Raw genomic sequence first — 20,820 nt, 5'->3', positions numbered from 1 at the left:
TGGATGTGGAGAAACCGGCATCCAATTCGCCATAGTGTGAGCCCAGCCTTAAAAAAAAAAAAAAAAAAAAAAAAAGTTAGTGGCCTGGCTGTAATGCGGATTCTTCAACATCAACACATTCTGAGTCAGTGACCAGGAACAAGCGCACAGAGCCAATAAAGCCAGGATTGAAGTCAGACGTTCTGATTTGAATGCTTGTTCCAGGTCAGTGTCTCAAAGAACTGGAGACAACAGATGGGCTTAACAGCCAGCCAACTAACATTTCCAGAGAACTATGGATCGGCACCCTCCAGGCTTCTCTAAGCACAGGTTTCATTTTAGGATATAGAAAATTCTCTAATTCCCAATCTAGTGAAAATGGTATTTTAAAGAGGGACAGATCTCTCTTTACCCTCTTTCCACCAGCAATTTATTAGCTTCCCCAGCACTGAGGAACAGTTAATAAACATGATCCCTTTGAAAGCCAGCAGATGGCACTTTGCACAGTTGCTGGCTCTTAAAGTGGTATTAAAGGTTTGGCTTTAAAAAAAAAAAAAAAACAACAAAAACATGCTATACTTACCTGCACTTTGCAGTGGTTTTGCACAGAGCAGATCTGAAGTCCTCTTCTTGGGTCCCTCTCCTTCTTGACTAATGCCCCCAATAGCAAGCCGCTTGCTATGGGGGCACTGGTGCATGCTTGCTCCTAAGCCCTGCTCTATGTGTCCATAAGACAAATAGAGACACGGCCCCGCCCCTGCTCTCTCCTCATTGGCTCACTGGCTGTGATTTACAGCAGTGGGAGCCAATGGGGAGAGGGAGTCCTGGGACAGCCGAGGCTCTTGAGCACATCACTGGACCGAGAGGGGGCTCAGGTGAGTATTGGGGGGGGCAGATGTGGGGCTGAGGGGGGGTGCAGCACTGACAATTTTTTTTTTTTTTTGCTGAGGGGGTGCAGCACAGACAAGTTATTTTTACCTTCAAACATATAATGTGTGATGGTAAAAAATCCTTCAGCCTTTGCAACCACTTTTTAATCCTGGCTGTACTGCCTGCCTTTTCTTTAGCACAGTAAGGCTCCATTCATATTACCACGTCTACAAATTCGCACAATTTCCAGTGCAGCTTTGGTGCAACTGTGATCCAACCTTACATTCTCAGGACCAAAGTCGCCTCAGAAGTTGCACCAAAGTAGTGCAGGCACCTTTTCAAAGTCGCAACTGATCTGAACAGGTGCCATTGAAAAGAATGGGCTGCGACTTGTCACGTGATTTTGATTTTCAAAGTTGCAGGACAAGTCGCAGAATTGTGAATGGAGCTTTTAGGGAAGACTAGAACCCGTTAAGAGTTTTATTTGTTTATTCCTGTTGCAGATTTTCCCTTACGTCCTGTCTTGTAAATCTGCTGTCGCCAGGACAAGTACCCAAATAAAAGATTTGTATGTCCTTAGAAAAATTTCGGTATACTAACTCATCACTGCGCTGATCATTGACATGGTTAAACTCGGCCTTGGTCATCTAGGTATCAATGATCTCTGATCATGAAAAGATTACCCAATCCCCTTTCCCACATAGTCTTCGTAAACTTGCTTAAACTACTCTTTCCATTTACATTGATGTTCCTCAAAAGAAACTATATTTCAGGACACAAAGAAGTTACCGTCTCACCTGATGCCGCAGTGAATTATTGGCCAGCGTCGGCGTTCCTGAAATCCCGCTATTGTGTTTTGAGTGTATGTTGTTGACTGGCGGCAGTTTGGCAACCTTACTGGACTTGCTGCTGTTGTTGGTAATGCTGCTGGGCCCCGCGGAGCACTTGCGCTTTTTCCCTGTCAGTTTGTCCAGGGAAACACGAGAATGGGGGAACACGTTGTGAGAGTTCACAGCTTGGTCGCCGCCAGCCTGGTGAACAAAGGGCCCCAGCGAGAGCGTGGAGTCGCTGCTGTTCATGACCACGCTCATGCGCTTTATCGATTCCGCAGGGTTCCCGCTCGGGGGACCCCTCCCTGATTGGTCGTGTTTAAGACTCACAGATCGATTGTTCACAAAGTTGAGGCCGACACTGTGCGGGCTGCCGTGCTGGGACAAGGTTGTGCCGGGGGAGTGGTATGTGCCAGAGTTCGCTACACAGTTTTTCCTAATGGACTCAGTGGAATGAGAAGGGGGAGGCGCTAGCAGCTGGGGTGGGGAGTTGGTTTTCTTTTTCTTTCCTGAGCCGCTGCTGCTGCTGTTGGTACTACTGCAGTTCGTGCTGCTGGCGGGGGATTCCTTAGGTTTCACAGCCTTATTGGATTTTAACTTTTGAGGTTTGCTGGAGACTGGGCTAGGCGATGAGGAAAGCACTGACGGTGTGGATGCTGAAGAAGAAGAAGACACTTGTCTGGCTTGCATACTACTGGTGGCTTCGGTTGCAGTGTGAATGTTTAGTGTAGTTCCTTGGGGAAGGACTTTGTCCGCAGATGTACTGGGAGAGGTGACGGGGGCCTGGGGAGAGGTAACTGTGCTGGGCGGGAGGAAACCAGTGTTGTTCATACTCTGTGACACAGGCACCGAGTTTGTGCTGGTCCGGTGTGGAGCATGCATGGATGAACTGCTAGAGGCCGGAGGAATTTTCCTGGCAAGACAGAAAAGAACATGTGTCATTACAGTTCACTGCGTGAGCAGATGTGCTATTCAAATGATGATTCTAGGTCTCTTCAATCAATGCTTTCATTCATCAAACAAGATCTGGCATTTTTGCAACCAACATTAAAGTATAACTTCAGGCAAAACAAAATTGTAATTTTGGATTATGGAAGGAAGATTTATAACAGCTTTTTTATTGTTTTCTGTGTCCTCATCAGGGAGATGTTTCCACACTTCCTGTTCCCAGAGACACAACAGAAAGTGAATATCGCCCAAAAATTGGAGAAAATCACACCTTTGACGGCTGTCAAAAATATTCCCTGTCTTCCTGTTCCAAGGACAGCCGTGCATTTTAGATTTCTCTTACTTTCAGGCCCAGTGACGAACTTCAACAAACTTTCTTAACCACATCCGTTATTAATTTAGGATTAGGGAATATGATCTGTAAAGTTTGTTGGAGTATCTGAGTGTGATTAAAGCGGAACTTCAGTAATTTTTTCAACTTTCCATCTATTAAATCTTCTGCCCTTGTTGTTTTAACTTCAGATAGTAAAACATTTTTTTTCTGCCAGTAAATACCTTATAAAGCCCACTTCCTGTTTCTTGTCTGGTCATTAGCCTAGGCTTATGACATCATGCACAGATCTCTCACTCTCATGGGAGTTTGGCAGGAAGGGAGGGGGGATGAGGGCCAATGAGAGCTGCAGAGCTGTAGTTGTGTCTATGTAAATCCAGAAAGTGAACAGGCAGCAACTTCAGCTGCTCACAGTTAAAATGGCTGCAGCCAGACTCAGTGGAGAGAGATATTTCTGCAGCATATTTGGCTAGTACAGAATCACAGTGTATATATATATATATATAAAATTATATAATATGCAAAGTGGTTGGAGGAAAGATTCAGTATGGCAAAGATGTTTTTATTTACAAATTATATGAGCAGACTACAGTTCCTCTTTAACCACTTGCCGCCCGCCATATAGCAGAATTACGCCGGCAAAGTTGTAATATCCTGAGCAGACATCATGACGTGATCGGGATAACACAGCCGGGGCACGCAGCGTGGCGATCGGAGGTGCTGTCTGTCAGTCTGACACACTGAACTCTGATTGTGGTATGGAGCCTCTGACAGTGGTGAAATAGAAGAAATGATAGTCTGATCAAACAAAAATAATATATACCTACCAGCCATGGGAAAGTCACTGAATCTATAATCTCGTCAGTTAGCGGCTTATTAGCTACAGAACACATGCACATATTCTACATATTTTATAATTAAATGAGAAAACAATTTAAATAACACTTTACTTTGATACAATCTTGTTAACATGACCTCTCTCTGTCCTCATCCCTGCGTCCCTCCAATGTAGCTGCTCCACCTGCAGAAAGCACTTCCATCTTAATCCTCATCCAGTTCTCTCTCTGTGCCCCGAACATATCTAAGAAGATTTACTGCATTCGCTTCATACAACCAACCAATCACGTGTCAGGGAATTAGGAAAAAAAGAAACACACACACACACATTACCGGGTCTGTGTAGTAAACACAGGTTCACTTTGTATTGGTAAATAACCCTTCAAAGGCCATGCAGTGAGGAGGATCCACCGGGTAGTAGACTTCAAAGGGAAGATGTAATTGTAAAATTAATGGGATTGTCATTACAGGTTTCTTTTGAAGTTGCATGCTTCTAGGGCTGTCACTCTCAACCTGAATTTTACTACTTTGAGTCACCGACCTAGCGTTGCAGCAATCACTGCGCACTTGCATATTTAAAATGTATTTAAAACCAAAACTTTTTTTGGTTGTGCGAGCTGTAAAAAAAAAAAAAAAAAGCGGATGCAGTATCGGTCTGATGCTGCAGCTTTTCCCCAGTGGCTCTAAGACCAAAAACTGAGCGATCAAAGACGACTGAGGACTCAATTCTCAGTCTTCAGTGAGCAGAGAGTCGGTGACTCCAGTCTTGGGCTCTCTGCTCTGCCCCTCCAACACTCACCCGAGCGCCAGGCTGTGGAGGAGGTAGGAGCGGATGGCTCTGTCTACCAGAAGTACGCCGAGAGGCTGAGCCAACGTTTGGTCCAGGCATCTGGGTGGATCCAGATATTAAAGTCAGATCTCTCCAGAGCCTGTACTGGCTGAGTGACATCAGCTGACAGCAGACTACAGCCCACTGTCAGCTGAATACAGGTCATAGGTGTGCAGAATGAAGTGCACTGCTGTGACCCACAGGAGTAGTAGGGTCAAAAGAGCTTTGGCCATACTTCTTTAAAGTTTTAGCTAAAATTGGAAATGCTTACACACTTGACATTTTTTGTGTCCCCTTGGGGAGATTTCCCTCCACTTCCTCTTTGGAGATGCAACAGTCCTGGAGACACAAAGTGGTGGTAGCAAATCTCGCCACACAAAAGGTAAAAGCTCCTCTTAGACTTGTGGGCTCAACTTACAATAAATAGGGGGCCTCAATTTTTTTGGTTGAACTAGATGGACTTGTGACTTTTTTTCAACCGGACTATGTAATTGTGGCCCCTGATATCACCAAATGACCACACATAATATTTAGTGCATGAAATGCTACAGAAGACTGAGATACTGAAGGACACAGAGTTACCATGTTACAAGAGACTGCTTAAGATCACCAACCAAACAGCCCCTTTACAAATCAATGCTCCCACTACTGACTGCTGTGGTCTGAGGGTCACATTGCAGTATAAAAGGGATGCATGTGGCCCTCATGTTGCAGACTAGACACGGAAACAGGGGTCCACATTGGAAGATTTTCCCTCTATTCCTCATCCAGTAAGAAGTGTAGAATGTTGAATTTCTATTATCTTAAGCTGGGGGCAGTTTTTTGCCCCACATGTGTTAGGTGTAAGACGGCGCTTATTAAAGTGTTTGTTACCCTAAATAAATAAAAAAAATTAAAAAGAAGTGGATCCTATTCTCTTAAAGCATGTTATACAGCACATGTCTTGTGCTGTGTAATTTGGCCCCCTGTATAACCTAAAATACCTGACTGATCCTTCCTGGTTATGTCCTCCTCCCTGTAAACTGACCACGGTTTATTATGGCTGCTGAGTCCTCACACGATGGTCAGATTACATGCCTCCATCATCCGTGGCCCTGCTCTCCCCTTTCTGCCTATCAGCTCTGTCCACTCCTCAGAGTTCCCCTCCTACTGCAATCATAACTATATTATTATCATGCCATCCCCTCTGTTAAAAAACATTATGTATTCCAATGTCTTTGCTATATAAAAAAGGCTGGCTTCTACCTTATATCAGAGCGTCTCCAGGAGCTCAAGTGACTCCTCAGCTCTCTCTCCTCCCCGGCTGACGTCAGCGGGAGTTCTCAGCCCCTCCCACTATAGCGGTCAGCCAGGGAGAGGAGAGAGCCGAGGAGTCACGTGAGCACCAGAAGCCGCTCTGATATACAGCAGTAGTCAACCTCTTTTTTTATATAGGAAAGGCACTGAGATACATCATGTTATTTACCAGAGGAGATGGCATGATCATCATATAGTTGCCCAACAACCACATTAATACACTCAGTGCAACATTAAATGATAGTGTACAGAGGGGCAGATGAGATGTATGTATGACTGCCTGCGTTCACCATAGAGTGGCAGAGGACAGACCTGAACGCAAGTGCCTGAGCCCCATGAGTCAAGCTGCTCCTGTAAAGATAAAGCGAAGGGTAGACATTTGCCAGACTGGGGAAAGCACTTGTTAGGATTAGGGAAAAGGAACTGGCCAGTAGAGCGCGAAAATAAACAGAGGTTCCCAGAGGTCCTTCAATATTCCCCAGACTTGTCCATCTATAGAAACAGTATCTAAGTAATTGTCCACTGGGCTCCATGTAAACAATGGAGAAGAACGACATGCTTCTAGAGAGATGGGTCACTCATACAACTGCTGTGTGACTCAGATCTCTGCATGCTGTGTAAACAGGAGCACACAAGGGAAAGGGTCAGACAGAACAAATAAAACGTGAGGCAGATATTCAAGGCAGTGGGATGTGCAGACAACTATCCATCCTTAGGAAAACAATTAGCAGAAAGCTCTATAAACTTGCCAAGTTCAAGTGTCTGCCAATGCAGAGGGGTAAGGTCATGATTGGGGAGGACAGTGACTGGGGCAGGTTTTCTAACCTTAGCCGATAGCCCTCACCCATCAGGAGCCAGCGTCGAAGACATGATATCCTCACATGTTCTGGCCTGATTAGCCAACCATCATCTCACTTCTATGGGCTAGGCCTCATTCACACGAGCAGAACATTGTAAAGTTAAAAGGATAAGTTCACCTTTTGTAACACGTTACACCCATACTAATGTAACAGATGCACCGGCCACAGCCCCCCTGATCTGACAGCTAGCAGAGGATCCCCCCCCAGCTGTCTCACTCAGCAAACGCCCGCCCAGCCGCATCATTCATTCACAGTGTTCTGTGAATGGAAAAACTACAGGGTCAAACAGCCTTTGCGGCTGACGGCTTATAGTTTTCAATGAATGTTGTAGTTTGTTTTCTCTTCCTGTCAGATAATATCTACTTGCCCGTACAGGATGCAGATGGCAGATCTGCTGGAGACCTGCATGGTACCAGCAATCTACTGACTGCTGGTGCAATGCTTTTAACCTGCAAAAAATGTGCATTTATTATTTTTACCTAAAATGTGAACTTATTCATTAACAAATTGTGTTACAAGGTTAACTAATTCTTTCTTCAAGATGTGGCACATCTACCTTCTTTGTAAGTTCTTGCAGTACAGCCCTATGTGAATTTAATAAGACTCACTGAACAGGTATAGACAGCAAAAGCTGTACTTGTATAAACAAAAAAAAACAAAAAAATTTTCTTTGATATTGGAAAGTAAGGGGCAGTTCAAACCGCTGCCAGCAATTTTTTCTTACATGATGCACCTACAGGCATCTTCCCTGTATCATTCTTTTCAGCAGGCGATTCCATTCAATGCAGAAGTGATCCGAGTGGCTAATTAGCCAATTGATCACTTCTGTGGGTGGCGGAAGGGGGTCCCACCTCCCTCCCGCAGCACCGCCTCTCCGGTCCCATCTCGGAGCCCGGGAGCGATGCGGCTAGTGGCTGCCCTGTACAGGGAGAGGAACGGACGTCGTTCCCCTCTCTCTGTAACTCTGGAAACCTGGAGTGACGAGTAGTTTGTCACTTCCGGTTCTGCCCCTTTATTTACTTGACCACCAGCGACCCCAAATCTCTCCATAAAAAGGGCCTGTCGGCCCATGCTGTCACAAGAGATGTTGTTCATCCCTTGTAAAAGCAATAAAGTTAGTACCAAAAAACAAAAAATTTCGTATAAAACAAACACTTTTTTTTAAATCACCCCGTCTCACCGTGCTTACCTGACAGCATACGTTACTCCCGCACGCATATGTAAATGACGATCGCACCACACATGTGAGGTATTGTCGCGAACATCAGAGCGCCTGTAAAGGCATTTAAAGCGTCGCCTATAGAGAATTTTAAGCACTGTAGTTCCCCGCCATTCCAAGGGAAGACACAATTTTAAAGTGTGACATGTTAGGTATCTCTTTACTCGGCGTAAAATCATATTTCACATTATACAAAAAAATTGCGTTTGAAAAACCGTTGCGCAAATACCGTGTGACATAAAAAAAACACCTACCATTTTATTCTATAGGGTCTCTGCTAAAAAAATATATCTCGAGGCACCCCATTCTAAAAAGTAAAAAAAACTAAACTAATAGTTTTACATAACGCAGCAACATCCACCCATGTAGGACACCCAACGTTAGAGGTGATTTATTCTTCCAAAGCAAATACATCTTTGCACACTCGTACGGACTAGTGTTCCAATCTCTCTCTCCTTCTGCAATTTCTCTCCCTTAAACAGCTAATGTGACCCCAGTGATGACAGAGGGCCAGAGGAAAGATAAACAAGGATGGTGTGCTGGCGTCCGATGTTCTCCTCATCAACCGATGACATCACTGGTTGCTAGAATGCTGGTGGCTAGAAGGTTGTAATGATGCTCAATGAAAACCTGTGGCTTTGTGTAATTAAAAGGCAGGCTTCATCCACTGATGGCTTGTACACAATTTCCGGGCAATTTTTAGGCATTTTGTCAAGGCCCCCTGAAGAAACCTGCCTTTGCCATTGGAAACCATTTTTGCCCTTTCAAGCTTTTTTAGCCAACTGATTCTCCTATTCACACATTCGAGGTGGATGGGGAAATTCCCCATTGTGCTACTGTATTGACAGCAGGACTTCTCCCCTGTCAGAATACACTAATTAGCACTGATAGCTGCAAGCACAGATCAATAAAAAATATATTGAATGTCCTGTTTGGGGGAAGTTGATCACTAGATTGACTCCTTTCAAGCGGGAACGGCCAATCGGTTCAGTAGGAAGTTTGTCTGAATGTTGATCCATGCATGGCCAGCTTTGCGGACAAGAAAATGAAGATGCTGACTAAAAGTTAGGGAGACACAGATCAATTCTCTCACACCGTAACTTTGAGGCCTACAGAGACCATTCCAGAAAAGACAGATAAAGACATAATAGGGCCTCATCAACAAAAGTGTCTGAATGACTGCTTGTGTTTCCCAGGGCAAGCAGATTCTCCATTCTGTTCTCCTGTAACATGTTAACGAGACAAGAAATTAGTGGAAGAATTTTTTTTTTTTTTTTTTTAAAGGATTAAGAAAAAAAAAAATGGCAAACCATCCTGGGGTCTCTGTGGAATCTTCCATGCCCTTGTCTTGTGTCCCATGCTTTATGACAGTGTATATATGCATCAGGGATAAACTGGGCGGCCTTTAATATTATACTATATTACTGTACACACCAGTCACACATGTCTCTTGCAAACTGTCTCGGCTAAACTTCTGGTGAAAAGAACCATGTGAAATCAGGAAATGTAAACCACACATTATACACATTACAAGTGGACATGGGTTAACCTACATAAACAGAAATTATATTAGCAGGGTATGGTGGTGAGCTTGTTAAAGAAAAATACATTAACAACGGATATTGCTGAGAAGGGTTTCTGGAGCAGTGGCAGAGTGACTCTCCAAATGACAGTGCTTGTATAGTGCCAGGGTGGACATCATCCAGCAAGGGACCAATGCCTTTCTTCTTGTCTCACAGATACTCAATTACTGACAGCAATGATCTTTTCAAATGTCTGAAGTAGAATTCCACTAACAAAGCCCCAATGTAACTGGGCGTTTTTCATTTCACTGACGACCAATGAAAGGGGACACCTCTCCCATTGACCACCAATGAAAGGGATGAAAGGGGACACCTCTCCCATTGACCACCAATGAAAGGGATGAAAGGGGACACCTCTCCCATTGACCACCAATGAAAGGGATGAAAGGGGACACCTCTCCCATTGACCACCAATGAAAGGGATGAAAGGGGACACCTCTCCCATTGACCACCAATGAAAGGGATGAAAGGGGACACCTCTCCCATTGACCACCAATGAAAGGGATGAAAGGGGACACCTCTCCCATTGACCACCAATGAAAGGGATGAAAGGGGACACCTCTCCCATTGACCACCAATGAAAGGGATGAAAGGGGACACCTCTCCCATTGACCACCAATGAAAGAGATGAAAGGGGACACCTCTCTCATTGACCACAAATGATGAAAGGGGACACCTCTCCCATTGACCACCAATGATGAAAGGGGACACCTCGGCCATTGACCACCAATGATGAAAGGGGACACCTCGGCCATTGACCACCAATGATGAAAGGGGACACCTCGGCCATTGACCACCAATGATGAAAGGGGACACCTCTCCCATTGACCACCAATGATGAAAGGGGACACCTCTCCCATTGACCACCAATGATGAAAGGGGACACCTCTCCCATTGACCACCAATGAAAGGGGAGACCTCGCCCATTGACCACCAATGAAAGGGGACACCTCGCCCATTGACCACCAATGAAAGGCGACACCTCTCCCATTGACCACCAATGAAAGGGGACAACTCTCCCATTGACCACCAATGAAAGGGGACACCTCTCCCATTGACCACCAATGAAAGGGGACACCTCACCCATTGACCACCAATGAAAGGGGGCATCCATCTCGCTGACCACCAATGAATACATTATTTAACAGACGTTCCCTGAAACCTGAAAATTATTTTAAGCATTCCTTCAGGCTAAAATAGTTGAGAAAGGCTGAACTATGGACAGCAACTAGAAAGCTTGCTTATTTAACTGGACAAACAGAACAATCTACCCATCTGCATACAAAGTAAACTAATTCAGTAAATAAGCTTTCTACTGCTGTTCCCCAATGACAAAATGCCATTGTGAGATTTACTGCAATCAATTTTGGGAGGACCAAATGTAACCCATGTCTCAATGGTGTCTCTAGTTCCCGATCCAACTGAATGCCTTCACTTTATGCAGCCTCACTGAGGAGCTGTGCTACAGAAATGACATTTCATTAGCCAAGCAATCACCTACCTCCACATCTGGGAGTTTAGATGTTTGTCCACCATGAAGTTAAGTGCACATCGGATGTGGTCCCACCGCTTGTCAAAAACATAATACCCCCTTCCAATCTGTCTGCTACCAAACGAGCAAAACTGTAAGAAAAAAAAATGCAAGAAGACATTTGAAAATATAAAAGGCTTGCTTTCACACCATATTAAGCATGTTTAGGGAAAACACTTTACTATATTAGTAAACTAAGAAAACAAGAACCTACTGAATGTAGGTCCTGAACATAGCTTTAGATAATCTTCCAAAAACCTAGGACACTCAGGTATACCAACTCAGCTCTTGGGTTCTGTACCTATTAGTGCCTCAATGCAATGTGCAAACTCATCGACCAATAATGGTGAAGGCGTTAGAGTGTCGGAACTTCATCATCTGAAGGACTCATGTCTAATGCACTGCACATCAACGAATCGCTGTAGTGTGAACTGGGCACATAGAAAAAACTGTTTTCTATGTTCCCTAGCAATGACCTGTGTTCTGTACAGAAAAACACAAGTCACCTTATATAGTGTGAATGAGCACTAAATGTAAGAGCAGAAACCTCGCCTTGCAGTTAAAGTGTTTGTAAAGGCTCAATTAAAAAAAATAACATGCCATACTTGCCTGCTCTGTGCAATGGTTTTGCACAGGGAAAAGGTTTTTTTTCTCTTCTCAGGTCCCCTGTAGGCGCTCCTGGCTCATCCCCCCTGCTGAGTACCCCCAGAGCAAGCTGCTAGCTCTGTGGGCGCTCGTGTATGCTCGCTATCGAGCCGCCTCTGTGTGTCTGTGAGACACACAAAGTATGGCTCGGCCTCACCTCTCCTCATTTGCTGTGATTGACAATGGCTCCCACTGGTGTGTCTCAGCCAATGAGCAGGCAGAGACCTGGGACAGCTTCTGTTCTCATGCACATCGCACGATCAGGATGGGCTCAGGTTATTACAATGGGGGCTATGGGGAGAGCTGTACGCTGAAGGTTTTTCACCTTCATGCATAGAATGCATTAAGTTAGAAAACCTTCAGCCTTTACAACCACTTGAAAGTATCAGTTTACTAACGTTAATGCAATTACACATTCCCTTAAAAGTGGAAGTTTTGTAAAGAAAAGGATTTTAGGTGAAAGTACTACATATATTGCAAAGTTCGCAGATTTTTACCTGCTTCCACTCTGAAGATACAAACACCTTTTCTCTGTGATACTCCTATTTTCTTAACAAGAAAGCTAAAAGTGAGATTCTGCAGGAAATAGAAGGCAAGTAAACGAACAATTTGGATAATACTGATTATGTGGAACAGAACTACATGTCCCATCATGCTCCAGCATTCTCAGGTGGTAAGAGGTGTATTTCAACCAAGTTAAAATGATTATACTGCACAATAATTGTATTATTCTTACTATACAGTATCTTCAAAGTGTGTCCAATGCACATTAGTATATTATAAATAAAGGGAAATCATACAACCTGATTTAGGTTTACTGTTCCAACAGGCTGGAGTACAGAGCTTGTCAATCACGATTATAACCCCCCAAAACCCTACATGACTCTCTCAATTATCTCTGATGGATTCATCTTAAAGCGGTAGTAAAGGCTTTTTTATTTAAATTTATACCTACAGGAAAGCCTATAAAAAGGCTTACCTGTAGGTACAGTAAATATCTAGCTACATTTTAAGGAATGAATCCTTTCCAAAAATAAAAATAAATAAAACCAACACCACCATGGCTAGAGGATAGAGTTTTTGGCAGAAGAAAATTTAGATGCATCTCTTGAGCGTGGATGACATTGTCAGTGACTGTCTAAAATAAGTGTAACTTATCTAGTTCAGTTACACTTTAGCATTGGTAGCATGGAGTTTTGGGGTATATTAAAGCTGTAGCGTCACACATAAACAAGGACATGTGTGAGCATTGTGAATAATTCAGCACTGACTGCCGAACACCATACAGTCTTAAAGGAGAAGTTCACCTTTTGAAAAAAAATAAAAATAAATGCACATTTTTTTGCAGGTAAAAAAAAGATGTGTATTTATTATATTTTTTCTAAGGAGCCTGCTGAGCATTGCAACTGTGATCAGCAGAGAGCGGGTGCAATGTCCGGCTCATGCAGACTCAGAATAGCTGCCTGCACGTACCTCAATGGCTGATGGCACTTGCAGTCTAATAAGTCACAGGTAACTGTGAATGAATACCGTGGCTGTGTGGGCAGAGCCCCGCACAGCCTTGCTATTTTTGATTTGTGAAAGCAGGTGCGGGGAGAAGATCCCTGCCCGCTGTCATGGGGGGACATGTTACCATATACACAGGAGGAACAAGTAACATGTTCCAAAGGTGAACTTATCTTTTAACTTAAAATGTAAGAAACTTTAAGAAGCGGTTATTTTATTATTTGGTTTTGGCAGACTCTGGTGAAAAGTTCTGGTAAGCTCTGATTTCGTCACACTTACAGCTGCAGGCCGAGGGTGGTGGTCTGAGTAATGACAGTCCAGTTTTTCAGCAGGTTCCTCCTTTTCGTCTCCTTCCCCCTCATCGCTAGACAAGCGGGAGGTTGGCTCAGCTGCAGGTACGACCGGTTGAGACTCATGCACCGATGGTGAGCCGTTGGGAGCATTACCGCTGTGCTGCGCTGGGTAACTTAATGGCCTACAGAAACACAGTGGAAAAGTACAAGTTTAGCAGCAGCTTTACATGCAAATCACCTTCTATGTTTACAAGTGAAGTCCTTCAGGTCTCAGTACTCTGTTATCCCCACCGTGGCACCTGCTCTGTGTTTAATTAAAGCGGAGTTCCACCCAAAAGTGGAACTTCCGCTTTAAGCACTCCTTGCCCCCTTCAATGCCACATTTGGCATGTCATTTTGACAGGTACCCAGCTCCCACTTCAGCTCTGGCCGCCTAGGCGATTCCTCCTCTCCCCCTCTGCAATCTTCTGGGACACTTCACAGGTCCCAGAAAATTGCCTGGCCGTTCAGGAGGTGCAGCCTGACTCGTGCATGCGCACTGCACAAAACAGACACTCGCCTGTACCACCGTCCAGTGATGCGGCCGCCGAAGCCTCGCTCCTTTCCCTCTCCTCTGGCGACGGCATTGCAAGTGTAGGCACCCATCTGTGAAAGCTTGCGGCTTCACAGCTGGGTGCCCACACTTGCAATGCCGTCGTCGGAGGAGAGGAGAGGGAAAGGAGCGAGGCTTCGGGCGGCCGCATCGCTGGACGGTGGTACAGGCGAGTGTCTGTTTATTAAAAGTCAGCAGCTACACTTTTTGTAGCTGCTGACTTTTAATAAACTTGAAAACGACTGGAACTCCGTCTTAATACATTAGAAGTCTGGCAGGTGAAGTTAAATGAGCTTAGCTGCATAAACCTTTTGATATATAATTTGCAGATGGGTTGCTCCACAGGGTCTGCAGCTACAGGAGGTCAGTGATGGGGCAAATATTTAAATTCCCATAGCCTGTCCACAGTCCTACTTTAAGGGTGGATTCACATGTGTGTTGTGGTATGGTGTAGCAGCACGCATTGTGTGCTGTAATTAATTGTTAAGGCACACAGATGAGAACACTTTGAGCCTTGTGCTGTGTGTGTTAAAAAGCAGTGATCCTGTGTTGCCATGGGTCGATGGCCAATGAAAAATTAAATTGTTCGTTTAGCACAACACACATTAATGAATTGAGAGTGCGAATCAAGCTTAAATCAATGTATGAATTTTTAGACAGGTCTTACTCTAATATTTGGTTAACAATAGAAAACAACAGGACCTTTAGCTGCCATTAAAGACAACTGGACCATCAGTTTTTCTGTAATCAAAGTTTGAAACGTTAAATGGTGAAATGTTTGTTCAGTCTTTTAAGACCATGGGGTTCATTTACTAAAACTGGAGTGCGCAAAATCTGGTGCAGCTCTGCTTAAAAAACAATCAGCAGGTTTTATTGTCAAAGCTTATTTGAACAAGCTGAATCTAGAAGCCAAATGGCTACCATGCACAGATGCACCAGATTTTGCACTCTCTACTTTCAGTAAATTAACCCAATTGTTTCCTCAACCCAATCTTCCACCAATGATTCCAATCCAGACCTTTTTTCTGAAAGGCGGAGTAATAATTTGTACAATCAGGTATTATTGCAACTCTTGGCTCTCCTGTAATTGCTAGCACGCTAAAATGCTAATAGCCCCCATTTTCTGGAGAAACCAAAGTATGTCTGGGCAAAGAAAAACAAACACACACACCAGTCCCCCACTGAAATCCCAGCAGGGTTGCCAGTCTTGCCCAGTTCTACCCTCCTAGACCCCAGAACCCCCCCCCCCCTTGCCATATTATAGGGGAATTTGTTCTGCAGTCCATGAGGGGAGAACTGGGTTGATGTGCATGTGAATGAATTTTCTTTTGTCTGTGAAGGTTCTCATTTATCCAGGTCATGGTATATACACTATATTACCAAAAGAATTGGAACACCTGCCTTTACACACACATGAACTTTTAATGGCATCCCAGTCTTAGTCCATAGGGATCAATATTGAGTTGGCCCACCCTTTGCAGCTATAACAAGCTTCAAGTCTTCTGGGAAGGCTGTCCACAAGGTTTAGGAGTGTCTATGGGAATGTTTGACCATTTTTCCAGGAGCGCATTTGTGAGGTCAGGCACTGATGTTGGACGAGAAGGCCTGTGTGCGTGTAAAGGCAGGTGTCCCAATACTTTTGGTAATATAGTGTATCTAGCAGTAGTTAGTTACATTCAAATTGTCTTGTTCTGTAATGCTGCAGACATTTCACATCTTATCTAAGCCACTTTGGTTTTAACAGTGTCAGGAACATACCCCAGAATTTTATCCAACACAGGTAAAACCGTCGTCGCTTTAATCCAAACACCATGGAATCTGTCAAAGCAGATTTTGATTGTCCAAGAATAGGGAAGTTTTTCATTTTTTAAACTCAGATATAGACCAAGTAGTAAAAAGAATACCATGCTAGTGGCATAATCCTGTGTTTTTTTATCATTTTGATCAAAGCTTGGCAAAGCATGCATTGCGTATATTGCATAGAAAAGGTACAGGTTGCACCACCCGCACAGCCTTACCTTGGAAGACTGGGGTTGTGAGGCTTGGCCTTGCTGGGTACTGAAGGCTTCACTTCAGGAGTAGAGTGTCCATGAGAGTTTTGGTGCGGTTCCTGGGAAGATTTTGAAGGTGAGGGATGCGGTTCCCTGAGCGCAGACGTCTGCTGCTGCTGTTGCTCAGCGTGACGAAGCTGTTCTTTTTCCCTGGTTTTATTTTTGTGCTCAGCTAATAACACGTCAAAACCTTTCTTGCGCCCTTGTACTGCTCTCCGGTAGCCTAAGGAATGTGCCTAGGGAAGATGAGGGTTACGTTAGTGGGGCTGGCAAGAGGACATTCATAAAACAAGTTACTTGGTTGATTTAAACTAAATAATGATGTGGTGGGGTTGATTTACTAAAACAGAAGAGTGCAAAATCTGGTGCAGCTGTGCATGGTACCCAATCAGCCTCTAACTAGAGCTTGTTCAATTAAGCTTTGACAAAAAACAAAAAAAAAAAAAAAAAAAAACACAAGCGGATTGGTTTCTATGCACAGCTGCACCAGATTTTGCATTCTCTAGTTTTAGTAAATAAACCCCTAAGGCCGGGTTCACCCTGGTGCGACACGACAGTTGTACCACTTTGGATCCGACTTTGGTATGAATCTTTAGGGGGAACTCGATGCAAAACGTAAAAAAAAAAAAAAAAAACGGCATGGGTTCCCCCTCAAACAGCATACCAGGCCCTTCAGTCTGGTATGGATTTTAAGGGGAACCCCCACGCCAAAAAAAAAAAAAAAAAAGAAAACCGGTATGGGGGTCCCCCCAATTCCATACCAGACTCTTATCCAAGCACACAGCCCGGCAGGTCAGGAAAGGGGGTGGGGACGAGCGAGCGGCCCCCTCCCTCCTGCACCATACCAGGCCGCATGCCCTCAACATGGGGGGGTGGGTGCACTGGGGCAGGGGGGCCCTTATATTGGCATGGGGCAGGGTCACCGGTGACCATGCCCTTTATGACGTCACCACCCATCATGCCCTGGTTGGTGACGTCCTACGGGGCGGAGCCTCTGGATGACATCACCCGGTGACCCCCGCCCCATGTCAATATAAGTAGGGGTACACTGCGCACCCAGCATTAGAGTGGGAGAGAGCGTCGAGTCAACATCGGAAGAAGAACAGAGGGAGAAGACAGCGGAGAAGAGGCAGAAGACAGCGGACAGAGGGAGACGAACCGGAGAGGGCTAGAAGACCTGGAGAGGGGAGAAGAACCGACAGAGGCAGAAGACCTTAGCGGAGGAGGCAGAAGAGCCGGGGAGGGGAGAAGAGACACCGGAGCTGCCTTAATAAATTACTTTAAACATGTGTAATGTGTTTTATTTTTGACACTTTTTTTTTTAGGTGAATGGGTAGGGGTATAATGTACCCCATACTCATTCACATAGGGTGGGGGGCCGGAATCTGGGGGTCCCCTTGTTAAAGGGGGCTTCCAGGTTCCAATAAGCTCCCCGCCCACAGACCCCAACAACCAACGGCCAGGGTTTTCGGGAAGAGGTTCTTGTACCCATCAACATGGAGGCAAGGTGCTTTGGGGTGGGGGGCGCTTGTCCCCACCCCCTTTCTTGACCTGCCGGGCTCTGTGCTTGGATAAGGGTCTGGTATGGATTGTGGGGGGACCCCAACGCCGTTTATTCTGCATAGGGGTTCCCCTGAAAATCCATACCAGACCGAAGGGCCTGGTATGCTCTTGGAGGGGGAACTCATGCCGTTTTTTTTTAAATTTGGCGTGGAGTTCCCCTTCAAGATCATCAGAGCACAAGTCGCTTTCCAAAGTCGGATCCGTTAAGAGGGCAATCTGACTTCAGTGATATTCAATGGGCTGAAGTAGGATCAAAGTCGGCCCAAAGTAGTGCAGGGAGCATTTTCAAAGTCAGACCAGTTAAGACGGCTCTCATAGGGAAACATTGATTTTTTTCACACGTCATACAACATGAGCTCCCAACGTCAGAGCGTTTATCGTACCGGCCTCCGTGTCCTTCTAGAAGTGCCTTAGCCTTTTTCATTTTTCATTTCTACAAATGCAATCAGATCTCAGAAAATGTATTTACTGCTTTGCTTACAGCTAGGCCCACTTAACCTGCCTAGATCTGAAACCTGCAGGTCATGTCCTTAAAGCTGAACTCCAGCCAAACTTCATTTTCATTGCGGTCTGTGTCCCCATTGGGAATATTTACCATCATTTACTGTTGGGACAGAAGTAGCGCTGCACTGCTACCGGTATCTAAGCATTCAAGTACTCATGCAAATGCTCTGATACCTTTATATGTGTGGAGCATAGAATGCATTAAGGTGAAAAACCTTGAGGGTTTACAACCACTTTAAGAACCTGTCAAGTTATTACTGTGTGCAACTTCCTGTCCCAGGGATGAATGGCAGTTCCCCTCATTTTTTGAAGTCACAGGTTGCCAGAGGGAGAGGAAATAAGGTGAAATCTCCCTAATAAGGTTATAAACATCAAGAATAAAAATTTGATAGAAGTATTTACATTTGCCAATTCCAAAGACACAGCTAAAAAAAAAAATTGGGGCTGATGTTTGGCTTCAACTAGAGCCTTAGAAAAAGTTCCTGTGTTCTTATTCTGTAGTAGAAACTGTAGATTTCACTGCGTAAGCCTCTTTAGATCCTGCAATATACTGATATAAACAGCACACTGACAGCTAAAAATAATGCTAGTACCTTCTGGTGAAGTCAGAGCTGTTTAGATCACTAAATATATTCTAATAACCATTTTGCCATTGTTACTGACGCTGGAGGCAAAGCATTTTTTTTTTTGCCTATTCTGAACTTTTAAAACTGGGAGCCAGTGTTACCATGCAAAGTCTACATCTGCTACTAACAACTATGGCATGTAAGGGAGTGGAATGCCTACGTAGATCACAGTCCTTTTAATGCTTTTGTAAGTGTATAGGTGTTAGGGATCATCATAAACATTCGGGGAGATTTAGGGTTTCTTGAAATGACACGTATGTTACATGGTCAGTGTATACAAAATATGCTTCACACAGTTTTAGCTGGAGTAGGATTATAAACACAAGTAGTAAGATAGAGGAAATGACTTACCTTGCATGTCAGAGATCTAGTGCAGGGCTTCTTTGTCTCGACATCGACAACTCCACAGTGTATATCGGGGTCAAACTCTCGATCTATAGAATATGAGACAATTGGAAACCAGATCTACAGACAGCAGCAACATGAATCTGTCTAATGAAGGGCCTATTTATTTTTCACATTTACCCAACTTTCCACATTTCGCTCTAACTGGCCTGATACATTGTTACTGCTGGCAAGAATGTAACAGTCATAGCGGGGAGAAGGGAAAGGCTACAAAAAGACGCGGCAGTCTTAAGGGAAGTGACTCACACAGAGGCCAGCAAATGGCGTGTTAATTAGAGCAGGTTGCCGGATCAGATTGAAGTCTTTTGACTCTTCTAGAATCTCCTTTTTGTTCATTTAGGCCTGGTTCACACTGATACAAGTTCTGGGAATAACATCCCCCCCCCCAATAAAGAAAAAAAAAATCACTCTGGCAGGCTCGTTCCACCTGTTCAACTGCTCCACTGAAGCCTCTTCTTTAAACACTCCAGCCCATGGTCGCATGATGGCATTATCAAGTACAATGCAGGGCCAACAGCACTGCCTTGCAGATGACAACAACAATGGAGCACCCACAAGCTGGAGTAAGGTAGGAGTTACACCTTACTTCTTCCTGTGGGTTCTCTGCTGCAGGGGGTAGTCTTATTTCTTTAAATTCCCAGTTTTGGGCTTTAAGAATATCAATACCCTTTGACAGGTATAAATTGCAGGCACCCAGAGATGCAGGTACATATATCAACATCCTTCAGGTTTCTCTGACTGTTGGGCTGCTCTGATCAGGAAACACCCTAAGACCCCTTTCACACTGAGCCGCCCCAGGTATCAGCGGCAGAGCGGCACTATTTTTAGTGGCGCTTTAACGACGCTATTCGGCCGATAGCGGGGCGGTTGTAACCTCCCGCTAGCGGCCGAAAAGGGGTTAAATCCGCCTGCAAAACGCCACTGCAGTGGCGCTTTAAGAGCAGTATGGCGGCGCTGCCCCATTGTTTTCAATAGGCAGGAGCGGTGTATTCACCTCTCCTACACCGCTGCAAAGAAGCTGCTGGCAGGACTTTTTGTGACGCCCTGTCAGTGCAGCGCCCCAGTGTGAAAGCACTTGGGCTTTCACACTGGGTTTGCAGCTGAGGCTTTTTTCAGGCGCTATTTTAGCGCTGTATTGTCTGAAAAACGCCTCCCGTGTGAAAGGGGTCTAACACTTCTGCTATGCCCCCAACACATTTCTAGGGGAGCATAACTATGACGTGCTGCTTCACTAGCCAAAACGAATGTGTGGAAGGAGGCAGGTGATGATCAAACTAAAGCCCTAGCTAATAATTATTGATTTGTATTAATTTGTAATGATTTAATTACAAATTATGTAGTAGCCAGTGCATCCCCACTCCCACTTTAAATTATATCTCCCTTGCTACATTAACCATACAAAGTAAAAACACTTTGATAATCATTTACTTAGTAACGCCTCAGAGTTTCATTCATTCTTAGGCTGAATACACACGGGCCAAGTATCAGTGGGTTCAACAGGAACCAGCCAACATTCAGTCAG

General features: G+C 44.6%; 1 protein-coding gene across 1 annotated transcript in view; it reads right to left on the bottom strand.

Moving 5' to 3' along the window:
- Window positions 1-20,820, bottom strand: part of ATXN7 (ataxin 7) — a 182,939-nt gene that overhangs the window by 15,278 nt on the left and 146,841 nt on the right. The window contains exons 9-13 of the mRNA XM_073592174.1: window positions 19,245-19,327; window positions 16,168-16,436; window positions 13,544-13,739; window positions 11,084-11,205; window positions 1,647-2,592 (exon numbers count right to left, since the gene is read on the bottom strand). Of these exons, the coding sequence (XP_073448275.1) occupies window positions 1,647-2,592; window positions 11,084-11,205; window positions 13,544-13,739; window positions 16,168-16,436; window positions 19,245-19,327 (1,616 nt within the window). The remainder of the gene's footprint in view (window positions 1-1,646; window positions 2,593-11,083; window positions 11,206-13,543; window positions 13,740-16,167; window positions 16,437-19,244; window positions 19,328-20,820) is intronic.

This window comes from Aquarana catesbeiana, linkage group LG07 (genome assembly GCF_042186555.1).
Source record: "Aquarana catesbeiana isolate 2022-GZ linkage group LG07, ASM4218655v1, whole genome shotgun sequence".
NCBI lineage: Eukaryota > Metazoa > Chordata > Amphibia > Anura > Ranidae > Aquarana > Aquarana catesbeiana.
The sequence above is the reverse complement of the archived record's forward strand: the minus strand, read 5'-3'. Positions and strand labels throughout refer to the sequence as shown.